We start from the raw sequence: 19,019 nt of genomic DNA, 5'->3' as shown, positions 1-19,019 counted from the left end.
CGGCTTACGCGTAGGATTGAACAAGTCCTAACAACATTCCACCACCCCTACGGTTGGTGCGAACAAATTAAATTAAGGGTATTTCCTTCACCTTAGCCGATAAGGCGTCTTGGTTAACTTAACCCAAACCTAACTCGTGGACTCGTGGGCTAAACTTGTTCACCTATTTATGGAACATTTTTACCACCCCTAAAGACGGATGAGATGCTATCCAAGATTTATTTCTTCCGACAAAACCCTCATGAATCATTTTCGAGGCTTGGAATCGTTCACACCGACTCCTTATAGAGTGTCCACACCATAACCTAGAAAGACACGTTAGTTCGTGCCTTTTCAAAGGACTTCAACATCATCATAAAGAAGTCCTTGACATAATGAATGGGGTAGTTTCTTAAACAAAGGAGCCTCGGAGGCTTATAAATTTTAGAGGATCAAACTAAAAGCGAAATAACAACCGGGGGTAGTGACGATTACTCCCGCCCGCTAGTTCTTCTTCCACGCTTAAAGCTACCAAGATGTTTGAGGTTAAATCGATCCCGAGCTTAAAACTCTAATTGAATCCCTCACAAAAAGGTAAAGGCCATTTCTGTACAACAAAAGCCAATCCCCGTCATGAATGTAAATTCAAATCCATGTAGTTTCGTTGGCCCCGAGCATCGAAAGCATCCCGCTCAACATCCTATTGCCTATGAACAAGCTTGTTCCATTAATAGTGAACCTAACGCCCCTTGGAGACAAAATCCCAACTTCGGTTGGAGAAATAACCAAAACGTCACACCTCAAGGGTACAATAATCAATATGTTAGGCCTACGCACAGCTTTAACCAAGCCCCACTACGACAAGGACAGGGTCAGGGAAATTTTAATAATTATAACAACTAAGTGCAACCTCGACAAGGTCAAGCACAAAATCAAGGTAGTTATAATAATTATAATGCTAATAGAGGTATCGTTCCGGTAAATAATAACTACCAAAATCCACCCATAAATAATTCACGTGAAATAGTTCCAGTCACACCACCCGTGACCACTACACCCATACAACCGGATCGTCTTGACACCTTTATACAAGTGAGCAAAAAACTTTTCCAAACCATGGCTCAATCCAACCAACAGCTTCTACAATCCGTTAATAATTTAACCCAACAGTTGGCTCTAGATAAAGCCCAACCCAAAGGAGTGTTTCCAGGTAACACAATACCTAATCCTAAAACAACAAATCGACCTTTGAGGTAACCGATAATACTAGTAATGAATATGAAAATCTAGGTGAGCTTAAGGCCATCACCACTCTCCGCTTAAGGCGAGTGGTTGATAACAAAGTAACTATGCCTATAGTTACCCCACCAATAGCCCTACACCCGCTATATTACTAGATACCGAAATAGAAACTGACGAGCCTACCACTGTAGAGGTACCAGTTACAACACAACCTAAGAAACATAAAGCCACGGTTAAACATCCAGATGATACCATTGCTAAATATAAACAGAAACCACCGTTTCCACAAAAATTAGCCATGTTAATTAGGGATACAAATTATGAGGAGATTAGGGATGTTTTCAAGAATCTAACTATAAACTTTCCCTTCCTCGAAGCTATTAAAAAGCTACTACACCATGCTAAGTTTCTTAAAGAATTGTGTACTACTAGGCGTAAGACCAATATACCAAAAGACGCCTTTTTAACAGAACAATTCCCAACTCTATCAGAATATAATGGAATTGTTAAGTCAATGACCACCCTCGGTCGATCCATCACTGCATAATGCACCTTAGGAGATTCCTATACGACGACCGCGTTATTAGACTTGGGGGCTAGTGTAAACTTACTCCCGTTTTATTTGTATAGAAAAATAGGTCTAGACGAGATGCAACCCACTAAAATGACGTTGCAATTAGCTGATCGGTCTATTAAGTATCCTAAGGGTGTCGTCGAAAATGTTACGTAAAATTCAGGATTTTTACTATCCGTGATTTTGTCATCCTCGACCACGAAAGTCGTTAATGACTCTGTCCCATCATCTTAGAAGGCCCCTTTTCGGCAACTGCCAATGCGCTCATTAATTGCCGCGATGGTTCAATGTCCATGTCTTTTGGCCATCTTGTCATTGAAGTCAATGTTTTAAAACAAAGACACCACGCTACCCAATTAGATACATGGATGGAGAGGTTAGCATGATCGAGAGCTTTGCTCGAGATTATTTCAACAACACGTTCCCTGATAATCATATGCCCAAATTTCTTTCCTTTGGAAGTTCAGACTCCAACATTTCCATCCCTACACTAGTCGATACACAGATTACGGATGAGGATGAGATAAATGACTTTCTCAAAGATGTAGAGAACTATCATAGTAACGAGGATATAACCAATCTAGATGAGCAATTCGATGAGTTTCTTAGAGCAGGTGATGATTCACCCTATCAAGAACTACCTTGCAGGAAATCCACCTCGATTCCCCTCCTTCCACCCTTTCAAAGGAATCTCGAGTTTGCACTCGATCCTGTTGTTTATTTTGTGCTTCATAATTTTTTAAATCCACCGAGTGAACAACTACTACCGAAGGACAAACCATTTGACACATTCATTTTCAGAATTGAGATAGTCCTTACACACACAATGAATGAGTTTTGTGCTAAAACCACATCCTCATTGTTTACGTGATTTGCTTTTCTACAACTTATCCATATCCACCATATTCTCCACAACCATTCACTTTTCCACACTTATTTAATAGAACACCCACTCATTTAAAAATGAAAAAGAAGCTGCATGCTAGGTTAAGTAATAGGGTTATCCGACTTCGCTTTCATTTTACTAGGTTGCGTCATAGGAAATCTTGGTGCTTGATTGTGTTTGAATATGTTTTCTGTGATATTTATTTATGGAATGATCCACAACTATTTCGGTTGTTGATATATGATAAACTGCATATTCATACATATGTTTAGATAAAGTCTCGAGTATCTAACTATAAACGACTCAACTTTTGTGTTTGGTGCATTTTCGTTCATTTCCATATATTGGTGAGTGCACCATTAAGGTAACCGGGCCCTCCCCACGGAGTGTGTGGCTGTAAGTACCGGATCCTAAGTCCACGTTTAACATAATTCACGTTTTCCACTCTTGCATATTTTCTCGGATATTTGAGTCATGTTTCTCTATGGGGTGAATTATGTCTTTATTGTTTATTGTTTTTCTTTTAAAAAAAAATATATATATATTAAAGAATAAACATAGTAATATAGGAAGTCTCGGGAATCTGACTTTAAAAGACCCACTGCTAAAAACAAATTTTCTAAGCTTCGTTGTAAAATTTGTTTGGGGTCAGGATGTTAAATGTTCCGATACTAAAATATTTATGTCCCATTACAGTTGCTTAGGCCGTTTTATTGTATTACGATCAGGTTGACATAATCCATGAATTTGGATTTCTATTGTTCGCATAACGTACGTCATGCACGCACTTCGTGGCGTTTTCCACTATCTTATATGTCATCCACGGTCGGAATAGAGTGTTTTATGGATCATTGGATTGGAAATTCTCTCCTGATCATTTCCATATCTCATTCGCCAAAATCGGACCGGTAACGAAGCGGCAATTTTGTTTTGAAGTTAAGCGAAAAATCGGAAAAAAAAATCACAAATTTCGATTTTGGGCTTGGGCCCAACCCGCGCCCACTGACAGCGCGACCGCGCCCTTACCTTTAGCAACAGTCGATCTTCTTCCTCCATTCTGCCATTAACGCCAAGCTCCAAAACCTAAAACAAATAAAAATTAAAAAGAAAATACAATAAACCCACGCCCAAAATCAAATCCCAACCCAAATCGACCACAAACACCACCAATTCAAACCACCAAAACCATCCTCAAAAATTTGAAATTCAAAATTTGGCCACCACCACCACCACCACCACCACCATCGTTTTGATCAACGCGTCCATTCCAAATTACTCCTACACCTCCATTTAAACCCCAAATCATATTCAAACTTCCAATGGCTCAACAACGCCCGAATTTTGCTCGGAGCAAGTTTTTACCGCCGACCACTTCGCTACCGCGTTTTACGGCGACGAGATGATCACGAGATCGGAATAGCTTGTGGTACTTTCGACCGAGGCCCTATTACCACGAGGACTTAGTCCGACGGTTCTATGATCTGAGGGAGTTGGAAGGGACGCGGATTTTTGTTGTTGTAAGAAGAGGCGGGCGGAAGAAGTGACGACCGGGTTGTTGGTCGATATTCTAGGCATTCCGCCTAGAATCCATTTGATGTCACTCTGCAGAGTCCCAAAGATAATGGGGTAGAGCCATTGATGCACGAGGCGATCATTGGAGGGGACTACAATCGCGAGATCGCGATTGTGTTTCGACAGACTTCCCTTAGGACCAACCAAATGGCCTGGCAACGGTCGATTGGATTGGAACATCCGGGAAGGAGAAGGTCAGCGATATCGGCCTGAACTGCCTCCATATCTTATGGATACTCCAGGAGCGGAAGTATGACTTCTGCATCTTAGAGTTTTTACTGAGCATGATCAGGGGAGTAGGGAGGACTGTTGCCCCTCTCCCTGTGTTGATAACTAAGATCATGCTGAAGTTAAAAGCATCTCAGGCGACTGATAGGACATACATCACCCTCCACCGTAACCCTCGCATCTATAAGGAGTGTGTCCAACGGGTTTGGAGGTTGGCTAAGGATAGAGAAGAAGAAGAAGAGGATGGTGGAGCTGAGAATGAAGAGGAGGTGGGGGACATCAGGATGCCTCCGAGGATGAGGAGGACTTGACCTGTTTTGACGCAGATGCCCTGGAGAGGTGCTGGTCAGATGCAAAACGCATGGCTGTGATCCATCGAGGCATGCGTTCGCTCAACACTATCTGTGAAGACCTCCGGACTCCACAGGCAACGATGCATCATAACTTCGAGGTCCGTACCCAGAGAGAGGACGAGAGGTGGGAACAGATTAGGGCCGAGCTAGAAGCTCGGCGCCGTTCGGTGGAAGAGATGTCGACCGCGATTCCCACCTCACGGGGACTCTTCTTCCGAGGACACACCATCCGTGCACGAGCCGCCGTCGCCGGGGATCTAATGGTGCCGCCCATCGAGCTTCGGGGAGCGATCTCCGGAGCATGTGCCCTCGCCACCGATTCGAGAGTAGCTAGGGATAATATAGTTTGATGTTTTATGTTTTAATTGTAGTTTCATTACTGTCAGTTATTTTTATGTAAGTTTATTTCCGTAAGTTGAATTTTGTAGTGAAATGTACTCCGAATGAAAATTTTAATATAAGGGGTTATTTTCAGTATGCGTGGTTATTTAATATTGACCCCACCTTCCAAAATTGTTTGGGGGTGGTTTTATCAATTCAAGCATTATTTTTATATAACCCTCGTGTTTAGAATTTATTGCGAAGTCAAGGTGAAAATATGGCCGTTTAGGCATATCTATGATTGAGAATCATTATAGGATGAAATCTAGATTAAATAGGTACATTCAATCATAAAATCAACCTAAAAGATACTGGGTTTGAATTAGAATCAAGGATATGAGTTGTTTCCGTTTTCGGGTTTGGAAATTTTAGATTTTCGAACCTACCGTAATTAGTTTTGGCAACTTCCCCGATCCATTTTAGCAACTTTAAACCTATATAAACTTGATACAATCTATCCTCACAACTCACACTACACCTAAACTCCATCACTCACCTTTCACTCCCGCGATTCCCTCGTTTGCTCATTTTCCGAAGTTTCAAGAACTCCGAAGCGCTTTCATCAAGGCCTCTACAGGCCTTCGGCCTCAGTATAATTTTTCTGAGTTTTTGTCGAGGCGCCAATGGCAAGTCTGAGCGACCAGCGCGCCAAACACCGGAAATTTCAGTTTCTTCATAAGCACGCCATGCCTATCGAGAGCGCTCACGCCCGACTTCGTAGAACCGAAAAATTTCCAGTTTTTTCACGTAGTATCCGGATCATTCGCAGCTATTCCAAAGCGTAATTTTGAGATGACATCTCCAACATTAATACCGAACAATCTTTCAAGATTTGTTCCAAAAGCACTACTTATGGTGCTTGGTTTCGTGGTTTATCACTTTCGTTAGGCCGGAGCCGCTTTATGGTAAAATACCCGATGCACTTTATTCTCCAACACTAGCATCTTATTTTTACGATAACTGCATTTTCTTTGAAAGACCGGATGGAGAACAAGTGTTCTCCATCAACATTGATAATGAACCAATGGAAATTACCGTGTTCTTGCTAGCATTTGTTCTTGGATGGCTATGCCACAAATACAATACCCATGGTGCTATTGGGTCGATAATATGTATGTCTGTCTACACGCATGAGTTTTTGCATGAGTCGTATGGGGCGGGCATTTTTCCGTATCGAGGACCAAGGGGACTATAACGCCGCTTTTAGTAGCCCGGTCCATGAACATAGGAACTGTTATGTTTTGGATCATGCTAAACATTTTAGGGAATGGCGTTTTCTTACGTGAATGATGCCACTTGCGCCGTTTTCCTCGCTTTAGCCACGGACGTATGTGCCATGACCTTCCCCGAACCTTGATGTCTAGTTTAGCTCGATCCCATAGCATGAGGCATAAGTACCTTCTTATGCCCGTTCTAGTTTCCCGTATTATGCTATGTTTCTTCCCTGTTTTTTGTACACGCTTCACGGATTGGATTACGGTCGACACTGTACGACCCACCAATAGTATTATTCGATCTTTCCGCGCAATGACTTGGCAAGGGTGGAGGATACAACCTCATCTGGTTGCACCCTACACCCCGTCAGACCAAGTGGCTCTTAATAGGTTAGCAATAATAGATGATAAATGGCGGGAAGCCTGGCAAATTATCATGGCATGGCAGGACGCGAAGGAACCTCACTTCTTTATAGAAGAAGAGGATGACGAAGATGATGAGTAATGCGAGGGGATTAGGTAAGTTTCATTCTAGTTAGTGTCTGCTTATGTCCCAAGCAATTTCATTCTTGTTAACCCCATAATGGGTAGAACTCGTATAGAGTTGCGTCAGTTTTTATTTCCTATATTAGTACATTCTAACTTTGTTTTGCAGATGTTCCTGAATTTCATGCGCTTCAATGGTATTTTTACTACCCTCTTTATTTAAATGCTTTGAGGACAAAGCATGCTTTTTGTTTGGGGGCATAGAAACACGTGTAATTAAGACATCTGTTAGGATATAGATATGTATAATATGCATTTGTTTTCTAGTTAAAATTTCAAAAATTCAAAAATATAAATAAATAAGTTATGCTATACACTTATGAATATTGGTATTGTTTTCTTTCTCCATGCTCTTAACAATCTAGAAGCCTCACGTAGCTTTTGCATCAGAATAATTTTCAGAAACTTAGGTTAATATATAGGTAATAATCTTTGCATCTATTTATAAATATATTACATGAGTATCTATGATTGTTAGCAGTAAGTTCTGAAATCTAGGATAGAGTACTTATTCTATAAATCCTGTGAGAATATAGCCTAAGGCCTTATATGAGCGAAACATTTGAGAAATGACACAAGGGAGAAGTAAAATCCGGATAGAGAAATCACACGTCCACTTGCTTGATCACTATGCCATATCCTAGCGATAATTTAGGCCCTCTTTGGATCGATATAGCCGAAATTCAAACCTATGAATTATTGTCCGCTAGTCGCCCCTCTGAGCCTTTCTTTAGCCTTCCATAAACCACAATTCCTTTACCCTGTTACAAAAACAAAACAAAAATAAAATAAAATAAAATAAATCAACCTACCCAATTTAAAATAAGTCTGAGAATAGAATGAGGAAGAAAGAAGAAGAGAAAAACCTGTGTAAACAAAAATTAGTTAGTTGCTTCAGGAAATAAAGAAAAGAAGTTTCCATCCAAAGAAAAGAAAAATAAAAATAAAATAAAAATAAATAAAAAACTCCAAAAAAATAGAATAAAAAAAAGTTAAAAAAAATAAAGAAAAAAAAAAAAAATGGCTAAGGATGGAAACAAAGTATAGAAGCAAAAGAAAATAACAAGGTTTTCTCTAAGTTACATAATATGAAGACTCTATTATCTCAGACTTGTCCTTTTTGAATATCCATTTCCTTCCTTCTTAAATCATTTCCTAATCCCCGTAACACCTAATAAAGACCTCTAGCTCAATTAGGAATATGTTAGTGTGATAGTAAGTGGCAGATGTGTTTGATCGACTCCGACTTCCTTGTGTGTCATTGAGATTTTAAGGTAAAGTGTGCCCATCAAGCACTAGAGTAGCTTAAACTTGAGTGGAAAAATCAGAGTTTGTATCTTGACTATTATTGTGAGAACCTACTTAAGGACGCTTATTCCGAAGTTTCGAAACGGACTCGCTATCAGATTTCATAGTATTACTCATTGATATATGTTTATTGTAGATGATTGATTATTATGCATATATTAGCTTAGGTTTCGACTTGATTACTCTATATGCATTGCTAGTGAGAGGTATAGTTAATTTAGAGTATGGATAAGGAAACAATAGTTTTATTTCTTAGTCGTTGTAGTATAGATGAAGTTTGTGAGTACCTTCACTTGAAAACTCTCACGAGGCTATAACTCGGCCCACTAGGGAATTCCTAGTGGTTTAAGGCCTTGTTGCATATGGTCAATGCAATCGCACTCAATAAACGAGTAGATAGAACTCCATTTTTGGTCACTTATTCTAATTTCTCATCTTTGCTTGAGGACAAGCAAAATGTTTGCTTGGGGGTGGTTTGATAAGAGCCCAAAACTGTAGTTTTAACCCTCAACATCATACTTTTAGACCAATTATGTGAGTAATAATTAAGAGTTAACACCGATTATGTGTTTTATGCATTTCGGGCTTCAAAGTCCATTATGTGCGTAAATATGCCACTTTAGCGAGATAAAAGGGAGCAAAAGTTAAGCGAAACTTCGGGTCGTATCTTTGGACTCGCACTCCTCAGAATTGGGCCTACCTTATGTCAAAACGACCGCTCTCGAAAGACCTTTCCAATGGTCCAAGCCTTGACCCAATCAGAGGAGCAAAAGTGGACGAAAAGTCTGTTGAAGCCAACTGTAGCTGAAAAGGCCTTTTTGGACTGAAAGAATTGGGTTTTGGGCCTGATTCTCTGGCCCAAAACATGGCTCCAAGCCCATGCACGATTTTTGGATCTGGATGTATAAAAACAAAAGCTTAGCTCATTGTTAAGGGTAGATTTTTTAGTAGAGAATTAGGGTAGATAACTGAGAATAGAAAGTAGCCATTAGAATAGCTTATAGATCTAGATTTAATTGTTTTAATTAAGTTTAGTTCCATTTAAATTATTGTATTAGATTAAACCTTTGAATCTTGTTCTTCAATTTGATTAGATCAATAAAGTAGTATTTTTTTTTATCAATTTCAATTTTTGTCATTTCCATTTCTAGATCTAATTTCAATTCCTGTCCTTATTTCATTTTAGTCATTAAATTAGATTTCATTATTGTTTAATTTAGTAAATTTCAATTCTTTATATCATGTTTAGTTTAAATTTAATCGAAAATGATTACGTAATGATTCTCGGCTAAACCTCCATTAGAGGGGTTGAGAAGCCTTGATGAAAGCTTGATCCCGACATCGTAGATTCGTCGTAATTTCCTTTCCACTCTAGAAACGTTTAGTTCACCATGAGAATGGGTTTAATCGCTCACATGCTAGTTATTAATTGGTAGAAATGCCATGTGTAATTAGGGATTAGGAAGAACCAAATTGTTCTCACGGGCGCTTCAATTCGATTACGACGATTTGTCGGGATTAAGTCGAGTTAAGGTGGAATCAATCCCCCTCTAACTCCTTATCATTGAATCAACGTAGCATTCCCTTAGTTATTTTGATAACCGACTAGTTGCATTTTTTGTGGGTAGTTGCATCGTAGTCTAGTTGCCTCATTCATAAATCTCTCATAGACTTTAAGAAGATACTCATACTTAGAAAACACAGCATGCGGAAGGACTAGGAGTGGAACGAATCACTCTACTCCACTATATCTCATAGGATGGAGAGTAGAATCTTTGATGAATATAGGCACATAAGATAGTTTTAGTTTTACTTGCGTTTGTAAGAATAATCGCTTTATTTCGTAGGTAAGACTTTTATCATTTTATGTTTTATCAATCAACAAGGTGATCACCATACTAGAACGTCCATACTGTCATTTCCACAAACTCCACCACCATGACACCAATGATTGTTGGAGCCTCAAATACTACCTCCAAGACTTAATGGAGGAGGGAAAATTGAAAGAGTTTCTGCCAGAAAGCGACCTAAAGCACAAGCTGGATGCCAAACGCCACAAAAGCAGGAGTCGCAACAACTAACGACCTGCAAACAACAGAAACAGGAGAAGAGTAGCCCGATGATCTACAACTTCAGATCGATTGAGGCACAACAGGAGACATCACTCCTCCGACCATGATGAGGAGAAAGTAATCAACATGATTACAGATATCTCAAACGATGAAACCTTAGGACGGGAGAAGCGCAGAAGAGTAGGAGCGCTTCAAGAAATCTACCACCTCTCACACAAAGCTGAGATGATCAATCCCACCAACCATCAAGCAACAACAACAATTTCAATTCATTCACTGAAGAGGACCTAGACAAGGTGTGCCTACCCCACAATGACGCCCTGGTAGTGCACGTAAAAATCAATGGGTGGACAGTCAAAAGAGTCCTCATCGATCTAGGCAGCTCGTGCGACATAATTTTCTATCAAACTTATAAGGACATGCACCTACCAGACTTGGTGATGATAGAATCAAATGCACCGCTCTATGGATTCAACGGAGATTGCACAGATGCCATTAGAGATGTCATCTTGCTAGTCTCCATTGGAGAAAAGGAAGACATGGTCAAAACCTCAACACGATTTAGTGTGACCGATGTCAAGTCGTCCTACACTGCCATTCTAGGACGCCGATGGATTCACAAGATCCAAGAAATTCCATCAACCCTCCACCAGGTCCTGCGATTTCTCGATCCCCGAGCATCATGTAGCTCAGAAGCAACCAACTAGAAACTCACCGGTGCAATCACGTCAGCATAACGACCTCACCCAAGCCTCAGGTCGTCGAAGACAAAGACGTCCCAAGGAAGCAAGATCCTCAAACGTCCAACCCTACATCAACTGCAGCAGACAAGCTCAAAGGGAAACAATCTCAAATAGAACCAGGAGAAAAAGTCAATATGGGCTCAGATGATGACCCAAAGTTTGTTTATGTAGGGGCTGATTTAGACCCCAAGCTCAAGGAACAACTTGTAAAATTTCTATCTCTCAATAAAGATGTTTTTGCTTGGTCGTATATCGATATGCCAGGAATCGACCCTCAGGTCGCTTGCCACAAGTTAAATATAGATCCAACTGTCAAGCCTGTTAAAGAACGACCTAGGAAACTTGCACTCAAATTTCAAAAAGTCACCAATGAAGAGATAGAAAAACTCAAAAATATTGGATTCATCAGAGAAGTCGAGTACCCAATCTGGCTAGCCAACATTGTGGCCGTTCCAAAGAAGAATGGTCAGGTACGACTTTGCATAGACTTCACCAACGTCAACAAGCACTGCCCAAAGGATAGCTTCTCCCTACCAAGGATCGACATACTGGTAGATCAAACGTGTGGCCACGAGCTGTTATTATTTATAGACGCATATAGTGGATACAACCAAATACCGCTTGCAAAAGAAGACAAAGAAAAGACATCCTTTGTAACCGAGTAAGGAACGTTCTATTACAACGTCCTACCATTCGACTTGAAGAACGCTGGTGCGACCTACCAAAGACTGGTCACCAAAATATTCAAAGACTTGCTAGGAGACACTATTGAGGTCTACATATACGACATGGTGGTCAAAAGCGAAAAGGCGGGCGATCACATCTCATACTTGCAAGAAGCCTTTGAACGACTTCGCCAAAACAAGATGAAGCTCAACCCAGCAAAATGCATATTTGGAGTAGCCTCGGGAAAATTCTTAGGTTATCTCGTGTCACAAAGGCGTATCGAAGAAAATCCTAAACAAATACGAGCTCTCCTTGAGATGCCAGCACCAACCACAAAGCAACAAATTTACAATTTATCAGGCATGCTTTCAGCACTCAACATATTCATCTCACGAGCATCTGACAAATGCAGACCATTCATGCAAATACTCAAAAAAGGCGCAACATTCACATGGACAGACGAGTGCCACAGAGCCTTCACCGACCTAAAAGCTTAATTATCAACGCTGCTCGTCCTGTCCAAACCAAAGGAAGGAGAAACACTGGGGCTTTACCTTGCCACAACCGACTTTGCAATCAGCTCAGTTCTTTTTCGCGAACACGAAGGAGTCGAAAAGCCAGTCTACTTCACCATCAAGACGTTGGCAAATTTAGAAAAGCACTATTCTCCGATGGAAAAAGCAATGCTCTCTTTACTCTACTCAGCTCGGAAGTTCCGACCTTACTTCTAGTCACATAGCATTAAGGTAATCACCGATGTACCCCTTAAGAGTTCCAGCAACAAAACCGCTCGTATGGCTAAGTGGGTTGAAGAGCTCGGAGAGCACCACATAGACTTCGTTCCCAAAACGTCTCGTAAAAGGCAGGCCATTGCTGATTTCCTTGCAGACTTCCCTGTCGAAGACACCAACTGGGAACCCGAGCCCATCACTTCACTCCATCAACTAGCCACCCCTAACACATGGCACCTCTATGTAGATGGAGCATGCAACAACAGCGGCAGTGGATTGGGGGCTGTGTTAACATCACCAGAAGGTACCCAGCTACAAAAATCAATCAAGATCGATTTCACAACATCCAACAATGAAGATGAATACGAAGCATTGATCACAGGCCTCCGCATGGCACAGCAACTACAAGTCCCAAAGCTTAAAGCTTACATTGACTCCCAGCTAATCGTCAAGCAGATCATCAAAGAATATGTCACGAATGGAGCAAACCTGGCAAAATACGCTCAGGTCGTCAATGACCTCATCCGATCGTTCAAAACGTTCTTATTGGAGCACATTCCCAGAGAAGATAACAGACATACAGACAGTCTAGCTTTCTTAGCCTCAAAGACACAAGAGGTTTGCCCCATCACAGTCTACATTGACATCCTAGAAAGACCTGCATACCAGAAAGAAAGTGTCAACAGCCTCACCGACTTGCAGCCCTCATCCGAAGAATAAATCATTCAATCCTGGATAGGCTCATTCCGGAAATACATTTTACAGGGTGAGCTGCCGGTGGAGGCAAAGAAATTAACGGACGATTATTCCGCAAATCCACAGGAGGGCCCCACCTAAGGTGCATAACTCCACGCAAGGGCCAACTCATTTTCGATGAAATCCACAAAGGTGAATGCGATAACCATGCAGGAGCAAGATCCCTGGCACATAAAGCAATAGTCAAGGGTATTATTGGCCAGGCATACATATAGAGGCAAAAAGATACGTTCTTAAATGCCTCCAATGTCAAACATTTGGCCGCAACCACCTAAGTCCAGTAAGGGAATTGATCAATATTGTAAGCCCATGGCCTTTCCACATGTGGGGGTTAGACATCATGGGACCATTCATCCTACAAAAGAAAATAGGGCTCAAATACGTCCTAGCAGCTACATATTACTTCACCAAGTGGGTTAAAGCAATCCCACTAGGCCAAATCAAGGAAGTCAACGTCATCAACTTCATATGGACCAATATCATCACAAGATTTGGTCTACCCAACACCCTTGTCATGGATAACGAAACCCAATTTGCTGGCACACAAGTCACGACTTTTCTATAAAAATGGCGCATCACTCAAGCATTTTCTACACCTAGATATGCACAAAGCAATGGCCAACCAGAGGCCACAAACAAAGCCATCAAAGAAAATCTCCAAAAGAAATTGGAGAGCAAGAAAAACCAATGGCCAGAGCAGCTCGAGAACATTCTATGGGCATACAGAACAACAGCAAGAGTTAGTACCAACGAGTCTCCTTTCACACTTTGTTTCGGAACAGAAGCAGTAATACCCTCAGAGCTCACAATCACAACCACATGCTCAGATATCGTTGAATCAGAAGACAATGACAATATCTTAGCCAAAGAAATCGATCTCCTAGAAGAGCAAAGAGAAACAGCTGCAATATCCCTAGCTCGGTATCACCAGGCAATCCAACGATCATACAATAAGAATGTCATCCCAAGATCCTTCCAAGCTGACGACCTAGTCCTCAAAAAGACTTTAGCGCTAGCCAAACTCGACCCAACATGGGAAGGACCATACATAGTTGACAGAGTTGTTGGAAACGGAGCATACTAGATCAAAACTCAGCTCGGTGACATGCTTCCCCGACCTTGGAATACAGCTCTCCTAAAACGGTTTTATCAATAAATTTTTCTCTAGATATATAGGTCGATATGAATAAAGTTTCATCAACAGTTCGAATACAGATGTCATTTTTTTTTGTATTACATGAGTACTATGCACATTGCACTACGTAACTCGACCTAGGACATCACAATGTCAGGTCTTACGTCAAAGAAAGAGCCAAGAACAACTCAAATACAACAACCATGCAATGGTTGAAAATCAATCAAATCAAACAAAGGTCCCCCAAAAGGACCCTAAATCAACTTAACACTAAGATTAAGTATGATTCAACTGTAATTGCCGCTCAAAGGCTAATTATCAGGCAACTGCAAACCAAGGTCCCCCAAAAAGACCCTAAATCAACTTAACACCAACACATAGCCAGAGTTAAGCATGATCCAACTGAAAATTCCACGCAATTATCAGCCAAATACAATCCAGGGGACCCCCAAAAGGACCCCAAGTCAACTTACGACTTCGAAATGGTCTAAGTTAGACTCAACTATAAGGGCAATTCAAAGGCAAATTATAGTAGGTTCCCCCAAAAGGAACGACTTACACACACCTAAATATGGCAAAGCCTAGGTGTCAACTACGCAAATCTACCAGGTCGTACACAAAAGCTCTACGATCTTATTACAATCAGACGACCTACCCAAGTTCAGCAGTTCATCAACGCTACCACTATACAACACAGGTTGTCAAGCAACAAACAAAGACAACAAAAGCAATCACATGCATGCAAACCTCGATCACAATCTCAACAAGTAAGTAATTTATATATATTTCTACTTAAATAACAAATTTGTTTAGGTACTTAAAGCCCCCAGGTTATCCTGGAAAAACGACCTCAAATACCTCCATCAACAAAAATATATTGTATCATAAACAAAACCAGAACAGTGTTAAATAAACAACCAACAAGAATCAAACCAAAGGAGCTCAAACTACATGAGAAACTTGATCAACGTTCAAAGGATCCAAATTCGCCCACAGATAAAGACTGTAATCGCTAGCCGGATCATCACCAATAATCAACAAATTTTCGATAACATCACCAAGAGAGGTAGCTGGAGCAGCACCTAGGTCGGATGGCAGGTCAGATCGTCTACTAGCATCTGCACCAATATCTTCAACATACACTGTTGCAGCCCCACGTTTAACTGACATCTTCAGGAGCTCATACTTACGATCTAGTTCCAGATAATCATCTACCAGAATGTAAGTATCACCACCCTCCACCAAATCAACCAGGTTGTTATATTTAGTCTCAAATTCGTTCAAAGAATGGCCCCGCTTCTTGCACTCGGCGACCCATCACGAACCTCCAAATTTTGCGAGTCAAGAGAGGGTTGCAACAGAGCCACTTTCCCACCCAACTCTTTGCACTGGCCCCTCACCACTGGACCTCGATTCTTCACTGTTTTTCTTGGCACCCGGCTTGCCATAAGCGCTTCTTTGCGGCATCCAACTCCTTCGTACGGATCGGAGATAGATGCCATCTCGCTCAACTTTACAGACATGGCGAACCGACATATAACAAATCAAGATTAAATCGGATCAATATTGACAAAGCCCAAAGAAAACAAGCTCAGAACGGATATACTCACATAGCACAGCGACCGATCCATCTCCATCGTTCACCTCAAGACTCTTTACCATCCAAATTTTACTATTTCCATCAAGAACAATGCTCTCCATCAACCCTCCAGCAACCAATGTGGACTTGAAGATGCAGTCCCCATTCTTCACAAACTTCCTCAGCCCACTAACAAGGTCCTCATCCATGACGAACCTGTCCAGAACGTCATCTCCACTCTTGGCGCTTGGGGCCACACTCCCTGACCCCTTGCACTGCTGAGTAGCAAGCTCACCATCACCCACCTTCTTCTTACCACGGGCCTCAGCTACCCCAGTGTCAACGGCCAAATCAATCAGGTTCATCTTCTTCAAAGGTACCCGACCTGAAGAAGTACGACCTTCTACAGTACTAGGTTGTTCCTCCGACTCAGTTCGGGACCTCTTAGCCCCCTCCGTCTCAACCACTTCGGAGCGCCTCTTCAGATTAGGCCTCCGGAACGAAGTGGGAGCATCAACATCCCCACTAGCACTTCCACCAACATGATCAACAGCAAGAACACCAACACTTCCAGCACCCGAGTCAGAACGGGTGGATGCAGAACGATCTGCATCCCCAGAGGAGAAGCAGTTGGATGTAGAACGATCTGCATCACAAGAGGAGAAGCGGTTGGATGCAGAGCGTCCTCCACCCACCAGCTCAGAACGTTGGGATGCCAAACGATCCACATCACCCACCTCAGAGCGTCTGGACGCAGAACGGCTTTCAGTAGCTCCTCCAGCCGTCCTAGCTAACTACCCCATAACAGCTATCACCAGCCCCTCCATCCCTTTTCACTCCAGAAATAGGTGCTTTCTTTTGGCTCTCCCTCTTCATTGTAGAATCCGAGCTAGAATTAGAGCGAACAACGACAGCCTTGCGAGCCTTCTGTTTTTGCTCCAACTTCTTACGGCTAATCTTCTCTCCTCCACACCTCTTAAAGTAATGAGCAACCTCCCCAAGCAAAGCTAGTTTCTCCTCCAAGCTCAAACAAGCAAACATTTCTATAGCACCGTTCTGGGTTCGATCACGAATAGAAACCTCTGCAAAAACAAAACAAATAAGTCAGAACGTCTAAATCATAATATATCACACACATATTACGACCTAAAACCAACGACCTACCAGCAAACTGTACAACACGATTTACCAACTCCAAACGAGGAGGACAATATCTACCCACAACCAAGAACGGTCTACGACTCCAACCCTCCTTACTCGATCAACCCCACGATAACAGGAGATTTCCCCTTACCGACCTGGAAACTAAAATTCATAGCACTCGACCTCCTCACAACAAAGTGCTCCAACACATCTATTAAACAGATGTTATATCCCATATCATTCAACAGATCCAACACATGGAAAATCCTCCAACTGTTCTCTACGAACTGACAAGGGGCTTTTTCCAAATAATTCAGCACTTCCACAGTAAGACGGGATAGAGACAACCTCATCCCAGCCTTCAACTGTCTATAGCAAACAACTACTCCTCCACCCCAAGGAACGTAGTCGCTATTAAACAAATTCCTCTCCCCCCTCAGGTCATACATGGCCAGGTCGGCCTTCACCCAACCAAACTCCTCCCTCAGAGAAGCATAACAATCTTCCGACTTAGGCCTCTCGCATCCTCAGCCCTCGTCTCCAACGATGAAGACGACGAAGCCTCAGCACCACTACAAACCTTATCATCAACTTCTTCACAACTTACTGTTCTCTCTCTCCATTCATCATTTTCAACTTCACCACTCAAGCTATCACTGGTAGCAGACATTACGAGTTCTAGAATAAACAAAAGATCAAAGTTTACAAGATCAAAACACGCACCTGATACCAAAGATGAGAAAAGTTTTTCTCCTTTTTTTTCTTTTTTTTTTCTTTCGCTCTGGTTTACTAGATGGAGAAATGAGAAAAAGAAGTCATTAACTAGTCAAAACCCTTCAGCTACGAAAACCTCGAGAGACTACAAAAACGTTTCATGTTCCCAAACACCTAAATCATTACTTGCCACAAATCACCGTAATTTCGGGCCCACGAATTCAACCCAACATTTTCCGCACATTTCCCAAAACCTAAATTCAAAACAAACATCTGTCGACGTGCTTTCAAACTTTACTTTTTAACCGTTCTTTTTCCATGCAACAGTTGTCCAAATAACGAATAAAAAATAAAGGGGGCTGTGTAAGTACCCTCCGTTCCACACTACAGTGCATGTGTCCACATACCAAGTCGTCCACCTTCAACTCGTCCCTACACCATCAAATCGTATCCCATGACCCAACACCCAAGTCGTCCAACAGCATCAGTTACAGCCATTTATGGAAGCAAACCAATTAGCGCAATCTTGGAGCTCAATCAACGCCACAATTATAGAGACATTAACTTTGTAACATCAGAGTAATGACAAATCATGAAGATAGCACACGAGATGGATCTACACTTCATAACGGTCTAGAGCAGATATGGAAGGTCAGCTCAAACATCTATAAATAGAGAAAGATGAATTACGTAAGGCTTGATTCAAGTTTACCCCAAAAAACTTGATACGTAGGCAACTCATATCCACAAACTTATTTTATAATTGAAGAAGTATGGTTGGTTGGCCTTCGCTTCTTCGTCTCATGGGTCATGTTAGGTTTATTTTTAATTGGCCTTCGCTTCTTCGTCTCATGGGTCATGTTAGGTTTATTTTTAATTAGCCTCGTGATTTTTTTTTTTTTTTTTTTTCCCCTCGATAAACTGCCTCATGATTCATAGACCACACTCTTGTTATAAATTAACCAAACACCAGTATCACACTCGTTTTGTTTAATTTTCTTCATTTATTTTGTACTCCAAGTTCCGACCATGTTCGAGGACGTACTATACATAAAGTCAACGCGTTGAGATCTGATGATCTGATCAAAGAACTCATGTGCAACATAGCATATAGCTCAAAGCCTCAAATGAGCATCAAATATGCAAATGCCTCGTAATTCGTAAATAGTAGTGAAATACAAGCATGTGTCACTCATG

The 19,019-nt window shown here is 41.5% G+C and overlaps 1 protein-coding gene across 1 annotated transcript; it reads left to right on the top strand.

The window, feature by feature from the left end:
• Positions 1-12,558: 12,558 nt before the first annotated feature.
• LOC147520195 (uncharacterized) lies at positions 12,559-13,215 on the top strand. Its single transcript, XM_086594248.1, has 2 exons — positions 12,559-12,799; positions 12,878-13,215. Exons 1-2 carry the CDS (start codon positions 12,559-12,561, stop codon positions 13,213-13,215), a joined length of 579 nt encoding a protein of 192 aa, XP_086450374.1.
• The last annotated feature ends 5,804 nt before the right edge of the window (positions 13,216-19,019 follow it).

This window comes from Coptis chinensis, chromosome 2 (genome assembly GCF_015680905.1).
Source record: "Coptis chinensis isolate HL-2020 chromosome 2, ASM1568090v1, whole genome shotgun sequence".
NCBI lineage: Eukaryota > Viridiplantae > Streptophyta > Magnoliopsida > Ranunculales > Ranunculaceae > Coptis > Coptis chinensis.
The sequence above is the reverse complement of the archived record's forward strand: the minus strand, read 5'-3'. Positions and strand labels throughout refer to the sequence as shown.